This window comes from Sinocyclocheilus rhinocerous, unplaced genomic scaffold, assembly GCF_001515625.1.
Source record: "Sinocyclocheilus rhinocerous isolate Xijiao unplaced genomic scaffold, SAMN03320098_v1.1 scaffold2116, whole genome shotgun sequence".
Taxonomy (NCBI): Eukaryota; Metazoa; Chordata; class Actinopteri; order Cypriniformes; family Cyprinidae; genus Sinocyclocheilus; species Sinocyclocheilus rhinocerous.
In genome coordinates this window covers 201,896-222,874 of record NW_015623486.1, presented here as the reverse complement: position 1 = coordinate 222,874, position 20,979 = coordinate 201,896, and the positions used below count along the sequence as shown (strand labels likewise).

At 36.3% G+C, this 20,979-nt stretch overlaps 1 protein-coding gene across 1 annotated transcript in view; it reads left to right on the top strand.

Annotated features, from left to right (window-relative positions):
• Nucleotides 1-20,979, top strand: part of LOC107754455 (ankyrin repeat and fibronectin type-III domain-containing protein 1-like) — a 43,231-nt gene that overhangs the window by 9,103 nt on the left and 13,149 nt on the right. Inside the window, exons 3-13 of the mRNA XM_016570938.1 lie at nucleotides 5,475-5,682; nucleotides 7,986-8,193; nucleotides 9,434-9,631; nucleotides 9,722-9,835; nucleotides 10,806-10,903; nucleotides 12,640-12,730; nucleotides 15,141-15,248; nucleotides 16,920-17,019; nucleotides 17,125-17,254; nucleotides 18,338-18,457; nucleotides 18,607-18,825. Coding sequence (XP_016426424.1) covers nucleotides 5,488-5,682; nucleotides 7,986-8,193; nucleotides 9,434-9,631; nucleotides 9,722-9,835; nucleotides 10,806-10,903; nucleotides 12,640-12,730; nucleotides 15,141-15,248; nucleotides 16,920-17,019; nucleotides 17,125-17,254; nucleotides 18,338-18,457; nucleotides 18,607-18,825 — 1,581 coding nt within the window. The 5' untranslated portion in view covers nucleotides 5,475-5,487. The remainder of the gene's footprint in view (nucleotides 1-5,474; nucleotides 5,683-7,985; nucleotides 8,194-9,433; nucleotides 9,632-9,721; nucleotides 9,836-10,805; nucleotides 10,904-12,639; nucleotides 12,731-15,140; nucleotides 15,249-16,919; nucleotides 17,020-17,124; nucleotides 17,255-18,337; nucleotides 18,458-18,606; nucleotides 18,826-20,979) is intronic.

The window sequence follows — 20,979 nt, the reverse complement described above, 5'->3', positions numbered from 1 at the left end:
GTGGCGGGCAGTTGAACTCCACACAGCAAACACTCTCACAGGGGAGTGACTACTACTGCGTCAACACACGCGCATACCGCCGCATGCACACAAATACTCCCGCGCTTAATCTCTTAATCTGAGTGGATTAGAACGCATACGCCCGCCACAGAAACACGCAAATGCGCAATGGGAAAAGACCACGGCTTTAATGCGTTAAACAAACTTGCTCCTGTTCTAATGCCATCAAAGCGGCACGCGTGTGTGCACGGGTGAATCTCACGAAACGCATTTCACTGCAAATTCAAATGAAAGAAATTGCATTTCATTTAATGAAAATGAAACTTTTTGGAGGTTTTTGTTTTGCAATCAGGCAATCTTTTATTTATATTGCTATTCAGAAAAGTGTCTTTATATATATAATTTAAATTTTAAAATATATTTAAAGAATTTAAACATTTTAAAGTAAGACACTGCAGGCAAAATAAGGTCAATTTTGTGGTCAATTTAGCTTTTTTCAATTTATTTATTGCAATTTTGAGTGTTGATTTTATCTATTTGCAACTGTAGATTTCAATCATCATGTATATACTGTATATAAAGGCTGCTTTGTCAAAATGAGAAATCTCAACTTCAGTAGCACCAAACTTTATAGTTTTATTCCTATCTATATTCTGAAGTGTATGTTCAAAAAATAAAATGTATATTTATCTATATATATATATATATATATATATTAAAATATAAATTTTTTTACTAAAAATATGTTGAAAATCTATTTTTGTCTGTCAGTTGACAGTATTTTCTGATTTATGAAGTGATAAAAAGAGATATCCAAAATATGCCAATATGCCAACAAAATGCAACAAGAATTTTAAACCTGGCTTTAACCAATTTTCAGATTTTTTTATTTTGGAAATGTTTGCAAATTAGTGCATATTTAATTAGATAATAACTCATTTACATATTTAAACAAAACATTTCAGTAAACATACAGAAGTTAAAATTTGTATCCTTTTGATCTGTATTATGAAAATGTATTATAAGAATCACTATTGAGAAAAAAGAAACTGAAGTAAAACATCCAGAATCATTAAAGTAATGAGAATTTCAGGTGGAAAATTTGCTTAATTTTCATTCAAATTTGGCCACATTCTTAAAAATTTACTTTATGCAAAACGTAACATTTTATTTCTTGTCTGTTAATTTTGAGGTGAAATGTGACCCATTCTTGTGAGATTCTAATTCTGAAGTGCGTTTGCATGCTGAAGATTTCAGTGGTGACAAGCAAACCTGTCGGCGTGTCTTTCAAACGGCGAGGGAATCAACTGATTAGCTTTGATTCCCCATTGTGTGTGTGAGAGGTCGAAGGGTTAGACTGGCTCCACTAGGCCTGAAGTACACAAGAGAGAGAGAGACGGGTTCTGTTGACCCTAGTAACACACACACACTGATCGGTAATACTGTCCTCACTGCCCCCCTCCTGTTGCTTACTGTCACACACACTCCCCCTCCAAATTTTGGCTGGTCGGACTGCAGTCTGTCTGGTGCCAAGAATCAAATTTCAGACTCTCCTTCTCGCAGCCACATATAACCCTCGGAGAGGAGTCCCTCAGCCCCCTTTCCGTCTGTCATAGCCAGCTACTCTAAAAGAAAGAGAGACGTTGTCCCGTCCGCTCTTTGCGCATTTGTCATAAAACATTCCAAATGTCACCGGAGTTTCATTTGATTGATGACGACGTAAAAGAATTGGCATGTTACTTCGACTGGAGTTTCTCGCACATATTGGTGCATTGCTATTGTTATTGCAGTCATTTATCGACATAAAATCCATGCTTGCAGTTGTTTAGAATCAAACATGTTTCTCTAAATTTATACTTTATTTACTTTGTTCTATGTCAGAGTTAACCTAATAAGTAAAATCATTCACAAACTTGTTACTGTGTAGTTTAAGTGAAAACGTCTCGGCTTTTGTTCTGTTTGATATGTAATTGTATTACGGCTAGCATTACCTGATGTTCTTTCTTGGTTATATTAATTGAATACAATGCAACTGAATTGAATAACGTTGAGTCAGAGAATGTGAATTGCTCTTACAATTGTTTTGCAATTGTGATCGTTTTATGAATGCAACACAATATTTAATCGTTAGCTACTCTCTAATTTCTACATTTAGATTCTGTTTTTTTTTTGAAGATGCACAATTCACAGTCATAGGTATCGCTGTTGTCGAAAGTGTTGAAACTAATAGTAAATAAAACCTTTTTCCACTGATTTTCTCTACAGTAATTTCAAACACTGTAAAAAATGCTGCTGCAATTAGAACAACTTAAAATTTGTTGAGATACCTAAATCCACTAAATAACTATCCTTAAAATTAACGAAATGTATAATTTTAAAATTATACATTTACGGTGTACAAAGCTGAAGTGTGGCGTCATTTGGACTTTTGGGGTAACGTCCGGCCTGCGACCGCGGCGTGGGTAGCACCTCGGTTCCGCCGCTTGCTGCGTCCCGTGTGAAGAGCCTTCGAGCGGGGCGCGGCGGGCAGTAGGGTCGCCGCGCGGCTGAATCTTTCTCTCGTGGTGGGGGCGTTTTGTGCAGTTGGGGCGGTGCTCGCGTCGCGGTCTCGGTGAATCCACGTGGTACATAAATACAAACTGAAAAACCTGTGAAATCCAAGTTGAAAGGTTCTGAGAATGTTCAACATCTGTATTTATTTTATTTTTTACAATTGTTTTGTTTTCTTTAGGAATCCTGCAAGAACTGTATTTTTCATTGATATTAAGCAGATAATTTTTTGTTCAGATCAAAATGTTATGACATTCTATGTCACAATTGTAAACTTAAACTGTGAACCTTTAAAGCAGGGTCTAAAAATATATATGGTCTTTTTATAAAATACATTTTATACATATACATTTAACTAAAGAATCCTGCAAGCACTTGAATTTTTCCCCCTTTACTCGCACTGCACAAAAAGTAGTTTAATAACGTTGAATGTTACAGGGACTGATTATTGAAAATGCAGATCCCAGTGTGTTTTGGTTAAACAATTTTTATTTATTTATTTTTGCTAAGGTTTGCATATGGTGGTGTGTTCTTAATGACAGCTTTTTTAAAAATATATCCTATTCCTAAAATAAGAAATATCCCAATATATCGCCTTGCTTACAGTATCGCAATGTATCGCAATATATCGTATTGCAACCCCTGTATCGTGATATGTATCGTATCGCCAGATTCTTGCCGATACACAGCCCTATTAACAAATGCTGTAAAAATACATTTTTCACTGTTATTTCATGTTCAATTAATGCATTAACTAACGTTAACGAATGAGACCTTATTGTAAAGTGTTACCAAAATGTAAATAAAAAATCTTCAGTAAAGCCTGAACCAAACATTAATTGAAAGTATATTATAATTTTAAAAAAGGTAAAGATATGAAGGCTGTGAATTGTGCATCACATTACACATAACAAATGAAGTGCAATACTAAAAGTTAATGCTCTCTTCATATTTGTTCTTGCTGTCAGTGTTTATCTGTTATGTGTAAAATTGACATTTTTATTTACAAAAATGACATTTCATTTCTATAATCTGATGCACGTTTGCTAAAAGAATGCCTAAATAGCTATTTGGCTGTTGGTTAACATTACTAAATGGCCTGAATAATGGATGGTGTTAATCGAAAATCATTTCAGAGAAAGAGCGAGTTTTTCATTTTTTTTTAATGAAATATGATGATTTTTTGCTTCTCTTATAACATGCATTGACGAATTGTGCAGAATAAGCCCAGGAACGTCATTAAGAAAGCACAGAACGTTCCCGTTGTCATTTATTTTCTGTACAGCAACATCAGATCTAAAAAACGAGTGACAAAAATACTCTCTGGCTTTTCTCGTTGTCTCACGTGAAACAAAGCGGATAATTTAGCGGCCACATTAGCAGTGCTATCGGGCAGAGTTTGATCTCGGAGGTAAATGTGAACATGTGTTCGGGGAAACGGTAAAGAGTAATCTCTTACCATCAGTGAGCTCAACACATGCACATGTGTGCAGGATTGCATGTGTTTATATGCGCCTACTGTTCTCAATGGCTATTATTCTTAGACGGAGGCATTACTCACTAAATTTTCCATACTATGGCCTATTCTCATTTAGCCTTGACTTACTGGACGTGTTAAATGTGCTCGTATTTGCGTGCTAAATTTTGCTTCGCCTTTTGATGTGATGCCAGACACAATCCTCAGATATTTGAGCACTTTTGCCCCCAACTTGGCTGTGTGTGTGTGTGTGTGTGTGCGTGCACAATTGAAATAAGTGTGTGTTACTGTGCAAGCATTTTTCAAACGAATAGCATTTTGAATTACAAATATGTTAGAATTGAAAAATCAACATGTTCTCCAGCATGATTTGAGATTCAGTGGAAGAAGACAATCTGACTGTCTGTTCAAAGAGTCACATGATCAACATACAGAAGTGTTACAATGTTTCTTTGTTTGTAAATGTTTCAGAATTCTAAATCTTCCCGATACAAATCAGATTTGGAATCCCGGGTTTTCCGTGTGGTCTCAGATGTTTGGACCTCACAGTAGTTGTGTGGTGGGAAACTATGTTGTGTGTGTGTGTGTGTGTGTGTCTGTTCTCTTCTATCACTATTCGTCTGATGGAGTTCTGAGACGCCTGTGTTAACATGTGGTGTCCCTGTTTCTTTTGTCTTTCTCTCTTTATCCCTCGTTCTTTCATCTGCTAGTCTTTCATGTCAGTGCGCGCTGTTCGCTCAGCAGCCCGTGTGTTCGGCACAAGAGGAGAAACTTTAAGCCCAGAGATCAGCCGCCTTTGAAACTGATCCGGCCTGCCACAAATATACCCACTTTTATCTGCACACAGCACATACCTGCCCGTTAAAATAACCGCGTTATTATCAGAGCACTCGGAGGTGTTCGCCTGTATCCGACGCGGACGACGCGCCGTCCTAATACGAGAGCATTTGTGACAGTTGTAGTTCTTGGAGCGCTTTGTTCTCTTTCCAAACCTGAAGCCCCTCTGAATGAATCTTCATATCAGGGTATACGTGTCAATATTAATATAAATCATCAATCAATATGGGTTTTTCAGCTACTCATTATTCAAATTTTACTTTTAGTTCCTTCCATTCTTACTCGATTTTATTTTTTCTAGAACAAACCTCATTAATTTATTCTGTTTTAGAACAAGAATTTGCAAGAAAGATTGTAAGGGACCAAATTTAGGACTTATTCAAACTTAATTCAAGATTTATTCTCTGAAAAGTTAAGCATAACTTTGCATCTCAAGTCAAGTATTTTTTTTAGTAGTTTTTAAAAAAAATAATTTTACTATTTTTTTGCACACTGAATATAAACCTTCAAAGAAAATAAATTACACTTTTTTTATTATTATTATTTTGTCCTGAGGCCAGTGCTGACAGCATCTCGTAAATTCTGATTTCGTGTGTATTTTCTTTTTCAGGGCTGAATCCGAAATGACTCAACAGATTCCCGACCCCCATCCTCTGATTCCACGCAAACACTCCAGCACGTCATGTTCGTCTCCGCCGAGCGCCGCGCGACGCCTCTACAGAAACCTGTCTGGAAAGTTCCGCACGGCCAACTTGGCTCTGGATGATGCGGCGCTCCCGAGCCAGTCAGACAAGGACCATTCGCACAAAACCACCATGGTGAGATTCAAACACTTCAACAAGAACTATGCAATAACAGAAACTAAAATAGTCTCACATAACTATTCAATTATGACTTTGCAGCTTGTTCTGGCTAAGAACCGCCCACTTACATATGTGACCCTGGACCACAAAACCAGTCATAAAGGATACATTTGTTAAAAAGTGAGATTTATACATCATCTGAAAGCTGAATAAATAAGCTTTCCATTGATGTATGGTTTGTTAGGGCAATATTTGGCTGAGATACAACTATTTGAAAATCTGGAATCTGAGGGTGCAAAAAAATCAGAATATTGAGAAAATCCCCTTTAAAGTTGTCCAAATGAAGTTCTTAGCAATGCATATTACTAATCAAAAATTTATTTTGAAAAATGTACAGTAGGAAATTAACAAAATAAAGAATCTTTACTTAATATCCTAATGATTTTTGGCATAAAATAAAAATCAATAATTTTGACCCATGCAATGTATTGTTGGCTATTGTTACAAATATACCCGTGCTACTTACGACTGGTTTTGTGCTCCAGGGTCACATATGACTGACATATAAAGCAACCAGTCACAAGTGTTGATGCTTTAACCTTCAAAGAACCTTATTGCAAATCATATTCAGTCAAAAATGGCATTGATATATTTCATGCATGTGTGTTTGCGGTTTTAAAGCATGCATGCATGTGTTTGCATGCGTTTTTCCACGTGAGTGATGTATATCTATGCATGCACGTGTAGTTCCAGGGAAACGAGGCTCTGTTTGTGTGTGTGTGTGTGTGTGTGTCTGTTCTCTTCTATCACTATTCGTCTGATGGAGTTCTGAGACGCCTGTGTTAACATGTGGTGTCCCTGTTTCTTTTGTCTTTCTCTCTTTATCCCTCGTTCTTTCATCTGCTAGTCTTTCATGTCAGTGCGCGCTGTTCGCTCAGCAGCCCGTGTGTTCGGCACAAGAGGAGAAACTTTAAGCCCAGAGATCAGCCGCCTTTGAAACTGATCCGGCCTGCCACAAATATACCCACTTTTATCTGCACACAGCACATACCTGCCCGTTAAAATAACCGCGTTATTATCAGAGCACTCGGAGGTGTTCGCCTGTATCCGACGCGGACGACGCACCGTCCTAATACGAGAGCATTTGTGACAGTTGTAGTTCTTGGAGCGCTTTGTTCTCTTTCCAAACCTGAAGCCCCTCTGAATGAATCTTCATATCAGGGTATACGTGTCAATATTAATATAAATCATCAATCAATATGGGTTTTTCAGCTACTCATTATTCAAATTTTACTTTTAGTTCCTTCCATTCTTACTCGATTTTATTTTTTCTAGAACAAACCTCATTAATTTATTCTGTTTTAGAACAAGAATTTGCAAGAAAGATTGTAAGGGACCAAATTTAGGACTTATTCAAACTTAATTCAAGATTTATTCTCTGAAAAGTTAAGCATAACTTTGCATCTCAAGTCAAGTATTTTTTTTAGTAGTTTTTAAAAAAAATAATTTTACTACTACTAATAATAATCAATATTAATTAATAATAATTATAGTTTATAATTTATTTATTAAAATATTTAAAGATGTTTAAAATAAGGAACCATTAGTTAACATTAATACATTAACTAAAATTAACTAACAATGAGCAATTCATTACTGTATTTATTTATTTTTTGTTGCTAATATAATTTAATTAACTGTATCTTTGTAAATGTTAATGAATAAAAATACATCTGATCATTGTCAGCTCAGGTCCGTTAAATAATACAACTTTAGTAATAATGTGTTAGTAAATATTGAAATGAACTAACTAAGAATAATAAATGTCTTTTTATATAAGTAATTTATCATTGTTAGTTTGTTTTTACTAAAGTGGCAAATATTGAGAAAATCATCTTTAAAGTTGTTCAAATGAAGTTCTTAGCAATGCATATTACTAATCAAAAATTTATTTTGAAAAATGTACAGTAGGAAATTAACAAAATAAAGAATCTTTACTTAATATCCTAATGATTTTTGGCATAAAATAAAAATCAATAATTTTGACCCATGCAATGTATTGTTGGCTATTGTTACAAATATACCCGTGCTACTTACGACTGGTTTTGTGCTCCAGGGTCACATATGACTGACATATAAAGCAACCAGTCACAAGTGTTGATGCTTTAACCTTCAAAGAACCTTATTGCAAATCATATTCAGTCAAAAATGGCATTGATATATTTCATGCATGTGTGTTTGCGGTTTTAAAGCATGCATGCATGTGTTTGCATGCGTTTTTCCACGTGAGTGATGTATATCTATGCATGCACGTGTAGTTCCAGGGAAACGAGGCTCTGTTTGAAGCTGTGGAGCATCAGGAGCTGGATGTCGTGGAGTCTCTGTTGAACACCTTCAGTCTGGAGGAGCTGGACTTAAACACACCCAACAGTGAAGGACTGCTGCCGCTCGACATCGCCATCATGACCAACAACGTCCCCATGGCCAAACTTCTGCTGAGAGCCGGGGCCAAAGAGAGTCCCCACTGTGAGTACACACTCCCTGTGATCAAACACATGCAGCACGAGTCCCGCTTTATGAATCATAAACCATACTTCTACAGATGTTGGCCACATGCTGTACATTACAATAAAGCGGTAGTGGCTTATTGCTTCAATCAAACAGCGGCAGCAGCAATTTGATATGGTATGCAACACCAATGATCAAAACATAATGTGCATTTTTCCGCCACTTTATATAGGTATCATTATTTCTACTGTAGGATGTTTGTGAATGTCCAGGTCATCTTAAAATAAAAAAATTAAATATTACATTTAGTATATAAAAATATGCACATTATATTTTAATGTAATTTTACAGTATTATATTATATTATAGTATATATTTTTGCATGAAGAACATGAAGTGTAACTTTAGGAGCATTATGATTTTTAACATTATAACATTATTTTCAACATTAAATTATTTAATTAAATTTTTTTTGTTATTAAATTATTATTTTTATTGTAACTAATCATATTGTAAATTATCATGGTAGTATTTGCTGTTCTGAACTTAATTTATGTTGATTTAAAAACATTTAATTGCTATTACCATATTCAAGTGAGGAAAAAGGTGTATTTATTTATTTATTTTTTTTTTTTTACATTGAGGTAATGCCGTTTTTAGTGAAAATTTTCATAAAAATGTACAAATCTGAATGCTTTAGCTCATTTTGGGGTAAAATATGATGAAACATTTAATATGAAGCATTTCCTGAAATTCAACCATATATTGTAACAAAGTATCAAAGATAGCTGTCAAAGATTATTTGCATTAATTTGCTTATTAGCTATTTTACAGTGGTGAACATGGCTCATTCATAACTCAGTTTTATAGTACACATTTAAAATATATTAATATTAATTACTGCAGTTTAACCATACAATGTACAGTTGTAGAGTACAATGTAGTTTGTACATCAGTAATATGATTGGGAATAAATTTAGCTTGAAAGCCTTAGGAGGAAATACTGTGAAATGTTCAGTGGAATTGAAAAAGAAAATAGAAATTGAGCCCAATTTTTTTTCAAAGAAAATGAAAAAAAAAAAAAAAAAAAGTCATCTTTTCCTTTCTTGTCATTCTTTAAAAAAACAAACAAAAAAAAACTTAAAACTGTGTTCCTGGGTTAAAAAATCCATTTGAAAAATCCAAACTCTAGTTTATTTTTCATGAATTGACAAGATGTTTGCAGGTGTTTGTTTAATGTGTTTCTTGTATTCTCTAGTTTTAAGTCTTGAAGGCAGAGCCGCTCACCTGGCCTCGCTGGTGCAAGAGGCGGAGCATCGCATAGCAGAGCTGGTTGCCCAGGTGACGGGGGAGGAGCCTGGGGAGAGGGAGGAGTCAAACAGAGAGAGACAGCTGAAAACCTGGGAATGGAAGCTCCGCCTCTACAAACGCATGCAGACGGGATACACACACGCCAGTGAGTAACACACACACACAGGAGTAATACACACACCTGAAGTTACAGCAGCCGTGTGTGACACTGAGTGTGTCTTTGTGTTGATTTCAGGTCCTCCTGAGCCGCCCAGCGTCGTCGATCTATCTGTCAGCAGTAGCACCAGTCTCAGAGTTTACTTCCAAGAGCCTCTCTGTCACAACTCTGCTGTTATTACCAAATACCGCGGTGAGTGACCCCTGACCCCCGTTTTAAGGCTGATTTAGATTATACCACTGAAGCACGTGAAGCCACACAACTGACTGGTCAACTAGCCCGTGAGAATCAGCGATTTGACGGCCAACTAGAGAATATGTTCCATGCACGCCACATATCACATAAATCATGTAATTCCATTGCCAAATTCTCATATTATTATATTTTTATTAATATTTTTGATAGCCTTTTATATATTTTCAGTTTTAAATAAATAGTAAAAATAAGTAGTAGTAAGTAGAATAAGTATATACTATTGTAGTGTTTATTAATATTTTAATTGCTTTTTTATTTTATTTTTCAGTTTTATGTACATTTTTGTTTAACTATCCCTTTAATTTAATAATTTTTAATAAAGTTTTAGTTTTTATTTATTTCCAGTTATTCATTTGACTATTTTTACTACTTATTTCAGTTAGCAGCAAAGGTAAATATTCAAATTTTCATTTAGTTTAAGTCTAATAGTTATATTTTGTTATATTTCAGCTCTATTGCAAATAACAAAAATGTTTTAATAGCTTTAGTTTTAGTGTTAGTTTATGATATAATAACCCGAGTGCTTTCATAAACAGTGTCAAAAATAGACATACTGTATTACACTTGCTTGTAGTTTCTGTCAGACATTAGGTTTGTTTAATGGGTCTTTGAGTTGTTCAAACAAATTTAGACCATCTTAGAAATCTGATGGTCAGACTTTGTGGACAAAAAAACTCTCCAGAATCCCTTTATTTTCACATTTTGCCATCGCATGTTTCCGTACAAAACAAATCGCACACAAATACAGCGTGACACAGTTTGTTTCACCGTATAGAACAAGCACAGTGAAGTGCTTGTGACTAGTAGACACAGACCCACAGCATGGCATGGTGGTAGAACTAGTTGACTAGACAGTGCAGCTCCGTCTGTGCATCTGCTGAATGACTGCTTCCTATGTGTGTCTCAGTGAGCTGGAGCAGCGTTCCTTCATTTACTCCATTACTGGGTGAGACGGTCATTGAAGACGTGACTCAGCTCCAGTACGACATCGCTGGACTTCCAGTGGTTAGTATGTGGAGTAAAACAAACCGCAAACAATATTACCACAGCTGTCAAGCTCCAAAGAAAAAACTAAACTAAACTAAAGAGCACCATAAAGTTTCATAACATACAACTTGTGCACTGTATTTCAGGTTTTCTGAAGCCATATGATAGCTTTGTGTGAGAAACGGACCTGAAATGTAATAAAGTTCTTTCACCTGCTCCATCTTTATGAATCACTTTGACCCAGAAACGTATTTTTAGTTTTATGAACGAAAGTTTTATGAATGAGAGAACAGACGTTTAATGAAAGCAGTGGTTTTCAACCACTAGGAAGCCTCAGCAAACTACCAAGGGGTCCTAACAAAAGAAATAAAGTTAACTATCCCTTTAAGCTATATCATTTGCTAATATTAATTTTCTTTTGGTTATGTCAGGAGTACAGAAAAGTTGTTTTAGAGGTGGAGACCATTTTGAAGAAAGATTATAAAAACAAAATTTTAGTGACTGAAGAATTGTGCACAAGTGTTAAGTAATACTTTACGTTTTAGACATTTTGTTATGTGCTTTTGTCATTTTTATTAATTCTTTTCAATATTTATATTTAGATTAGATTGATTATATTAATTAGATTCATTTTTTATTCAACTTTGTTTTTCAAGTTTGTTTTTCATCTATTTATAATTTTATTTCATTTGATGTCAGCTCCATTTCAAGTAGTCAAAACTTTATTTTAAACTTTAAATTTGAATAGTTTTATTTTTATTGTGAGTTAACTATAACAACACCGGTGCACAATTAAAGAGTACAAAAATTCATTGTTTGATTGTTTTAATTGGTTTTGTAAGAACAACACCAGTGAACAAACAAAGAAGACAAAAAATTAATGAATAATAATATTAATAAAATAAACAGACCAACTAATAAACATTAAAACAAGCAAAATGATATCACAAATAACATAAATACCTAAATGATGTAAAACAGAGGAAGATATAAAACCGCACAAAAATCATAGTATCAGTCTTTAAATACTAATTGGCTATGTGTATGTTTGACAGCGTACATTCCTCATAGATGGGCGTAATTTAGGTCAAAAACACATAAATAACTCAATACATATCAAACGATCTGTAAGAAGAGACAAAGCAATAGTGATCACGTAATGAAAACCGTTACACTTGTGTTGGGACATTACTGTCCGATCCAATATAGTCGCACAGCATCGTCTTTTAGTTTCAATCTTTCAGCGAATTGTGCCTTGTTTGTAAATGAATCCGCGGTAAAATGAAGTGAACAAAGGACAGAGTTCTTACTGATGCGGTCTGGATCTTCATTCAAAAGTTCATTCACTCTTTCCTAACGTTGAGATCAGAAGGAAGGCAACGCAAACACTTTTTCGTTTGGTTTCTGTGTAAACCTGCGCATTCGCCTCTCTTGTAAACACTACATGTGTGAATCGGTGGGCGGGGCTAAACAGGCAGTGATGTAGAAGCAGGTGTTGATCTTCTTCTGCGGAGGTGGTGCTTATCCACACTATTACATCATAGAGTTGTACATTTCACCATTGGTTTTGGCAGACTGCCTTCAGTATAAAGCTGTTTTTAGACTAACAACAAAGTTTTGAGTTCTGAAACTTACAGGATGTTTTTATAGTACAATGACCTCTTGTATGTCAAAAGATCAAGGGAATTTTGGTTTCTCAGTTCATGACCCCTTTAAATACAGCATCAGTCACAGATCTGTCTCTCTTGTTTCAGGGCACATGCTGTTATGTCCAGGTATCAGCATATAACATGAAGGGATGGAGTTCACCTCAGATATCTGAACCTGCTTGTGCTACAGTCTCAAGTGAGTACACACACACACACACACAAACATTCAATAGTGACAAACAGGAGAGATGTTAGTCATGTTTTGCTTTCTAAGAGGTTGCATGACAGATAATGTGTGTGTGTGTAATTATCTATGTGTGTCTGGCTTATTTGTGCCATACTTGTGTCCTCATTTTTATGTTTGTGAGGACAAGCCCTCCTTTTCCCCCCATCAGATTTTAGGGCTCTTTTACGTTGAGTGTGTGTGTGTGTGTTTTGAGCATGCTAATTTAAATGTGTGTGTTTGTGTTTTCCATTTCGACTCCCTCTGGAAATATTTGCATGTCTGTGAGAAGCTGTAAAGTCGCAGACAGAACGGCTCTTATACACCAACTCAAACACACACACACACTTGTTGTCTCCCTCTACAATTCACGCTCACATACACACACCGTTTTATGGCCGCATGCAGAAATGATTTTCACTCAATTTCTCTTTATTTACATGATGTTTGCGTCCTTTTTTCCGCTCGCTCTATCTGTTTCATAACACACACACATGCACACATACTCTCGGTGAGGTTAGCCGACTGAAGAGAGGGTCTGTGTTAGACATTCCCGGAATAGAGCGTCCATGTTTTCCCTGCTTCCTCAAGAACCAGCCTGCAACCAACACACCGTCAGAACATCGTCCTGTTTACTGTGCCGAGAGAGTGTGTGTGCAAGGTTGTGTGCGCGTGCTTGAGTGTGTGTGTGTGTGTGTGTGAGTGTGTGTGTGTGTGTGTGTGTGTGTGTGTGTGCATGTGCGAGTGTGTGTGTGCGTGCGTGCGAGTGAGAGTATGTGTGTGTGCGCGAGTATGTGTGCAAGTGTGTGTGTGTGTGTGTGTGTGTGTGTGTGTGCCTGATGCAGGGATATAAGGCCAATACTGAATGATTTACTGCCAGAATAGCATGCAAACATTACATAATCACATAGTTTTTGTTTGGTAGTAAACATAACAACTACAAAGCAATGCCCTGGCAACCTTCTTCAACACCCTAACAACCAAACACAACAGAACCTTGAACACCTTAGTAACACCTTAGCAACCACATTGAATACCTTAGCTACATCCTTGAACCCCGTAGTAAAGACTTAGCAGCCATTTCCACAAGCAATGCCCTGGCATCCTCTCTTAACACTCTAGCAACTACCCAAGCACCTTAGCAACAACCTAGAACACCCTAGTAATGCCTTAGGAACCACCCACAGCACAGTAGTAACCATCAATAACCTCCTTCAACACTTTAGCAACTGCCCAGAACTTTGTAAACACCCATAACACCATAGCTAACACCAAGCAATGCCCTAGCAGCCTCTTTTAACACCCTAGCAACAATCTAGAACACCCTAGTAACGCCTTGGCAACAACTTTGTAACCACCCCAAACACCATAGCACTCACCAAACAATGCCATGACAACCTCCTTCAACACCCTTGAAAACCACCCAAGCACCCTGACAACCATCTAGAACACCATAGTAACACCTTAGCAACCACCCACAACATCATAGCAACCACCAAAAAATGCTCCGGCAACCTCCTTCAACATCCTAGAAAATCACCCGAGCAACAATCTAGAACTCCCTAGGGACACTTAGCAACTACCAAGAACACCCTAGTAACACCTTAGCCATCACCAAGAATACCATAGCAACCACCAAGCAATGCCCTGGGAACACTCTAGTAACCACCCAGAACACCTTAACAACCACCCAGGAAAAAATAGCAACCACCTAGCAGTGCCCTGGTAACGATTCACAAAACCCCAACTACTGCACAGCAACACCTTAGCATTGTGCTGGCAATTTTTACATAGACAAACACCACTTACTATAAGAAATCACTTAGCTACTATCTAGCAAAGCCCTGGATACCACCCACAACACCCTAGCAACTGCATAGCAACACCTTAACATCACTCCGACCATTTTTGCATCGGGAAAAAAACATTTACCATAGGAAATCACCTAGCAACCACCCAGAACACCTTAGTAACACCTGAACAACCACCCAGAAAACCATAGTAACCACCTTGCAATGCCCTGGAAACCACCCAAAACACCCTAGTAACTGCATAGTAACACCTTAGCATTGTCCTGGCAACTTTTATATGGGCAAACACCATTTACCATAAGAAATAAACTAGCAACCACCCACAACACCAGAGCAATCAACTAACAATGCCCTGGAAACCACCCACAACACCCTAGCAACTGCATAGCAACACCTTAGCATTGTTCTGGCAACTTTTAGACGGGCAAACACCATTTACCATAAGAAATCACCTAGCAACCACCCAGACCAATCTCCCACGGCATTGAAAGACCTTCTTCAGATTTTTCATATGCATCTGTTGTTTTTTACCCACAATGCACTGGTTCTTATCTCTGTCTGTGTTTCTGTAGGTTGGAGGGAGGTGGATGGTCTTCCGCCCCGCCAGCAGGGTCTGAAAGAGGCGTTAGAGCAGCTCCTGGGGCAAATTAAAGGGGCGCACCGTCACTGCGCCTGCCACGGTAAACACTACTGGACCTGAATGAAACCCCCCTCATTCACGCCGAGCAGCAGCCACAAACATTACAGCACTTTAAAACAAATGCCGAGTTAACATTTCAGAGGGCTGGAGCGCGCGGGTCCTGTTTGTTGGTTTTAGGGCATTAGCGCTGAGGATTTATTTCACTGTGAGTTAAAGGGGATAAATTAGGCTCAACTGCAGGGAGTAAAACACACACAGACTCTATGAGGAAATCACCGGCTGCAGATGCTTTACTTTCATTCACACACAGCATAAAGATTTGCACCCATTTTAAGTCACTTGAATTGGGATCTGTTAAAAAAGACTGGACATTTACTGGCAAAAACATCTGTTGGATGCTATAGCTTTATCATAGTACTTTGTACATGGTCGTAATAACATGTTTTTGGTAGTACTTTCTATTTGAACTACAATGTAAATATCTTTGTACATGAATATAATAATTTCATAAAACATTATCCTTATTTCAATCCAAAATCAAAAGGAAAAAATAATGACATATTTTGCACAAGAAAATGCAGCTTATTTTAAAGGGCACCTATTATGCAAAATTCACTTTTACATGATGTTTGAACATAAATGTGTGTTGGCAGTGTGTGTACACAACCACCCTATAATTTCTTTTTTTTTTTTTATCCCCATAATTCATAAGCAGTGTCTCTGAATAAGCCATTGGCAGAATCTGTAAAATGTGACGTCACACTGTACCCCCAGCCGCCCCCCCCCCTCCTGCCGTTTTAGCAGTGAGTTGCACACAATCCACCATGTTTATCTTCACGCTAGAGCATTTAAAAGCATCATTCAAATAAAAAAAGTCTTCTTATTAAAGCTACAGAAGTTATTCAGTCAAGAGCGTGAGTGATTTTCTGCTCTTATTTTATTGTTTGGGCCATATTAACAGTGTAGACAGCAGTATAGGTACTATATTACGCTGCTGTCACTTAATACACAGATCTAATCTAATCAATCTAATAATCTAATCACAGAGTATCTGAGATACAAGCTGTAAAAGCAAAGCATATTGTGGAAAAAGGGGCAGGGAGCAGCAGCTCATTTGCATTTAAAGAGACATTCACTAAAACTGCGTGTTTCTGCTTTCACTCTAAATAGGCATTTTCAAAATGATATAATAAATGATCTGTGGAGTATTTTGAGCTGAAACTTCACAGATACATTCTGGGGACACTTGAGACTTATATTAATTACATATTGTAAAAGGGGCATAATAGGTGCCCTTTAAGGTCGTTTTTTTTTGTTTTGTTTTTTTTGCATTGTGACATCATTCTTTTTTTTTTAATCGAACACTTAAACCCCTTTAAAACCCCTGTACTTTACAGTTAATTTGTTATAAAAATAACATCTCTGTCTACTAACATATTTATTTATTCAAAATTGTTTGGCAATTTAATTTAAAAGAAATAATTATTTAATTACAGTAATTAATTTTTTATCACTTTTTCATCAGTGTTTAATATGCACTTCATGCTTATGAATCTTCAAGCTGAAGTTGAAAAGCAACAGCTATTTCTATTGAAAAGCAAATACTATTAGTGATTTATCATTTTGACTGAAAGCTAAAACTGCACATCTGAACTCCTCTACATGACTGTCTGTGCTGTATTTGACATGTCTGACCTCTCTGTGTGTTTAGAACAATGCAAAGCCCCGTCGAACACCAGGAAACACTCTGTCTCGAAAAGTCTGAGGCATCTCTTCCAGCCCACCAGCAAATTTGTCAAAAATCTGAAAAGGTGAGAGAAAACAACATCAGATGATGGCTGCTGCAGTGAGGAACGCTCTCAACACACCATATCTTGCATTATCTATGACTCCTCTCTCTCTGATCCTCTCTGTAGAGGCCTTTATCTGGCCTGTATATTTTATAAAGATGAAAACGTTCTGGTGACTCCAGAGGATCAGCTGCCCGTCGTAGAGATGGATGACTCGTACAGCTGTCACGCTCAGGATTTACTCTGGTTCACAAAGGTGACAAAGTGTTGCACACAACCAAATCACTAGTAATAACCAATCAAAGCTTTTGTAATAGTACTGGTTTGGTCTGGTTTTTAGTTTAAATGAATGCAACTGTTATTATATGTAATTGTTAATATTATATTTGTTTTTAAAAACTAAATATATATTTTATATATCAGTCAGTCACCTTTAATTATATAGTGCTTTATACAATTTCAAAGCAGCTTTACAGTTATAGACAAGAACATACTGATTCAGTGATGCAAACAAAATTCTGCTGTAAAGCAGCTCTAAAAAGACAAACACACACACACACACACATATATATGTAATGTTTATTTTATATTTATTTATTTAAATACATAAATAATTACAATATTTCATGTATCATGTAATTATTGTTATTTTTTCAGATTCGATTCCAGAGGAATCACGATGCATTCTGAAAATCTAAGAATCGATCCACAAATCGATTCTGCATCGATTTATCGTCCCAGCCCTACTATATTATAAACTTATAAACTATATTAAGAAATATATGTAATATTTATGTTTATAATATAAATCATATGTAAAAAAATAAATATATGCGCACACACACAGGTAAATATTTCTTAATTATATACATGCATGTGTGTGTGTGTGTGTCTGTGTGTATGTGTGTATATTTATATATACATAATAAATATACACAATACACACATATATTATGTAAATAAAAATTTTTATTTTGGGTGCAATTAATCGTTTGACAGCACTAATATATACAGTATGTATATTATTTGTTTTTTAAAAATATTTTGCTTTTTTAAAAAACACTCAAAGGACTTCACATCATCTATAAATAAAATCCAACATATATATATATATATGACAATATATTTATATAATAACAATTTATATAATTTATGTATAATTTGAATTAAATATAACAAATATATTTAACGTATTTCACATTATTAAAGATAAATGTTAAAATCCAACCAAATTTGAATCAGTTCATTGCAACAACACTGATTCATTAAGTCGCACCGCAGTATACAGTGTCAGCATTTGAGTATTAAACATTGTCTCGATGGTAACGTGCATTGACAGGTGTCACATCTGTGGGAGGAGCTCACCTGGATGCAGCAGTGCATCAGTCCTGCACACGCCTCCAGTTCCTGCACGCTGCAGACGCGCCTCAAACTGCTGCAGGCGGCTGCGCAGCTGCAGGTGAAGTCTACAGTCACTAGGGACGTAAAAATACATCATAATAACCAAATCTCAAAGAATTGCAATCAAACTGTTGTTAGAGTTGAGATTTATTTACACTGTAACATATATCTTGCGGGTAAAGTTTCTGTTTTTGGATTATTCTGCAGGCGCTCCTCGGCACAGTGGATCTGGGGCAGGTGTATTTTGAGCCCATCAGGGACAAGCACGGTAACGCGGTGTTGGTGCTGATGAAGGACATGAGCGCATGCACGCCGCTGGAAGGCGTACGCTGGATTCCTGTCAGTAAATTCCAGCTGCAGCGCAGGTCTTCCTCTTCTTCATCAGACGAGCCCAGCGCACTGGAGTCGCTTCTCACCACACTGCATGTGAGTGCTTTAAACACTAAAACACCAGTGCATCACGAATGTGTCGCAGATCCCATTTAGCACCATGACCAATGAAAATCTTACTTTAATGAAGTCTCTTCTGCTCAACAAGTCTGCATTTATTTGATCAAAAATACAGTAAAAATAGTAATATTATGAAATATAATTACAATTTAAAATAATGGATTTCTAGTGTAATATCTTGTAAAATGTAATTTATTCTTGTAATCAAAGCTGAATTTTCAGCATCATTACTCCAGTCTTCAGTGTCACATGATCCTTCAGAAATCATTCTAATATGCTGATTTGCTGCTCAAGAAACATTTCTGAGTATTATTAATATTGAAAACAGTTGTGCTGCTTGGATCATGTGACACTGAAGACTGGAGTAATGATGCTGAAAATTCAGCTTTGATTACAAGAATAAATGACATTTTACAATATATTCACACAGAAAACAGTTCTTTTAAATTGTAATAATATTTCACAGTATTAGTTTTTACTGTATTTTTGAGCACACAAATGAAGCCTTGGTGAGCAGAAGAGACTTCACTAAAAACATTTAAAAATCACAGTAATGTTTTCAAACTTTTGACAAGTACTGTATGTATCTTAAAACTCATTTAGAATAATAAGAAACATAAATTCAGTCTATTGTGTCCAAACAAATGAAAGTCATTTTCTTGCGCCGGTGCTTCGTGCCTGGTTTGACGTCAAACATCATTGACTTTCTAGAGTCTCGTTATTGACGTCAAGCCTGGAGTGACTCATTTTGATGCGCAATATGAATTTGAAACAACTTTGAAAAATGAAGGAAATGGCATAATTTGGGTGAGCAAATGCTTTACCTCAACAGGTTTCAGACTCTTATATAAATAGCCTGAAAATCAGTGGAAAAAAACATTTAGCTGCCACTAGCTTCTGTGTTCCTCGCTCTTGTTCCTGGAGTGCAGTGAATTATGGGAGTATAACAGTAGCATTGTTCATTTGATGATTTAGTCTGAGCGCTGTAAACACTTCACCCGCTGCTGATCGTGTGTTTGGAACGGCTCCGGCTCAGGAACATCAGCCTTGGTGTCAAAATTATGTTTTGTCTGAGCGGCTCAGATTTTCCCTGCGGCTCTGATTTTCCCTGGGGTGATACTGTGTGTGTGTGTGTGTGTGTGCGTGTGTGTGTGTGGTGAAAGTGGTTCCACAGCTCAACAACCACATGGCTCCAGAGTCAGTCTCTCAAAACTCAAATAGTTTAGAAATGATAAACGTGGGTCAATTTCAGGCTATTGCAGGAAGTTCTTCATACCTCTGTGTATATATATGTGTGTGTGTGTGTGTGTGTGTGTGTGTGTTAGTGAGAGTTTACCCATTTCTCCATTCCATATCATTCAGACTGCACACAGAATGTTCCAGACACTCAAAACACACGTTTCCCAGGTGAACGGTCAGTTATTCACGTATTCAGAAATATTTTACCATGAATAACCAATCAGAACGAAGTATTCCAGAGAAGCATTAATAACACGTCATGTTTATTTCACTTGTTTTTGGGATGAATTTGGACCTGGGCGTGTTCTAGACAGGGTTGACGAGATTGGCGTTTTGTGTGTGTGTGTGTGTGTGTGTGTTAGTGAGAGTTTACCCATTTCTCCATTCCATATCATTCAGACTGCACACAGAATGTTCCAGACACTGTATATCCAGTCCGATGAATTTGAAGTCGTATTTCACCTTAAAATCAAAAGAAAAATAAGAAATATATAGACATATATAGAAATATAAAGGCATTATTTAAGATGTTTGGATTGGGACAGTATTTCATTATAATTAAACCCATCTTGTCCTTACTACTGTAATGTTTTTTTAGTAATACTTTTTCCTGTTATTATATAAAATATAAATATGTAGTAATATGTTTTTTGTAATATGTACTAAATTAAAAGCAGTTCATCAAATATACCACAATATGCATAATACTTTACTTATGTGTGTGTGTGTGTGTGTGTGTGTGTGTGTGTGTAATATATATATATATTAGTTAAATTGTTTTTTTTTATTAATAATTAAAATAAAATATATATTAATTTATCTATAGTATATTTTTTGCATTTTGCAATGTGTAAATAATTCACAAATATTTCCCTCACGTTATAGTAGTAA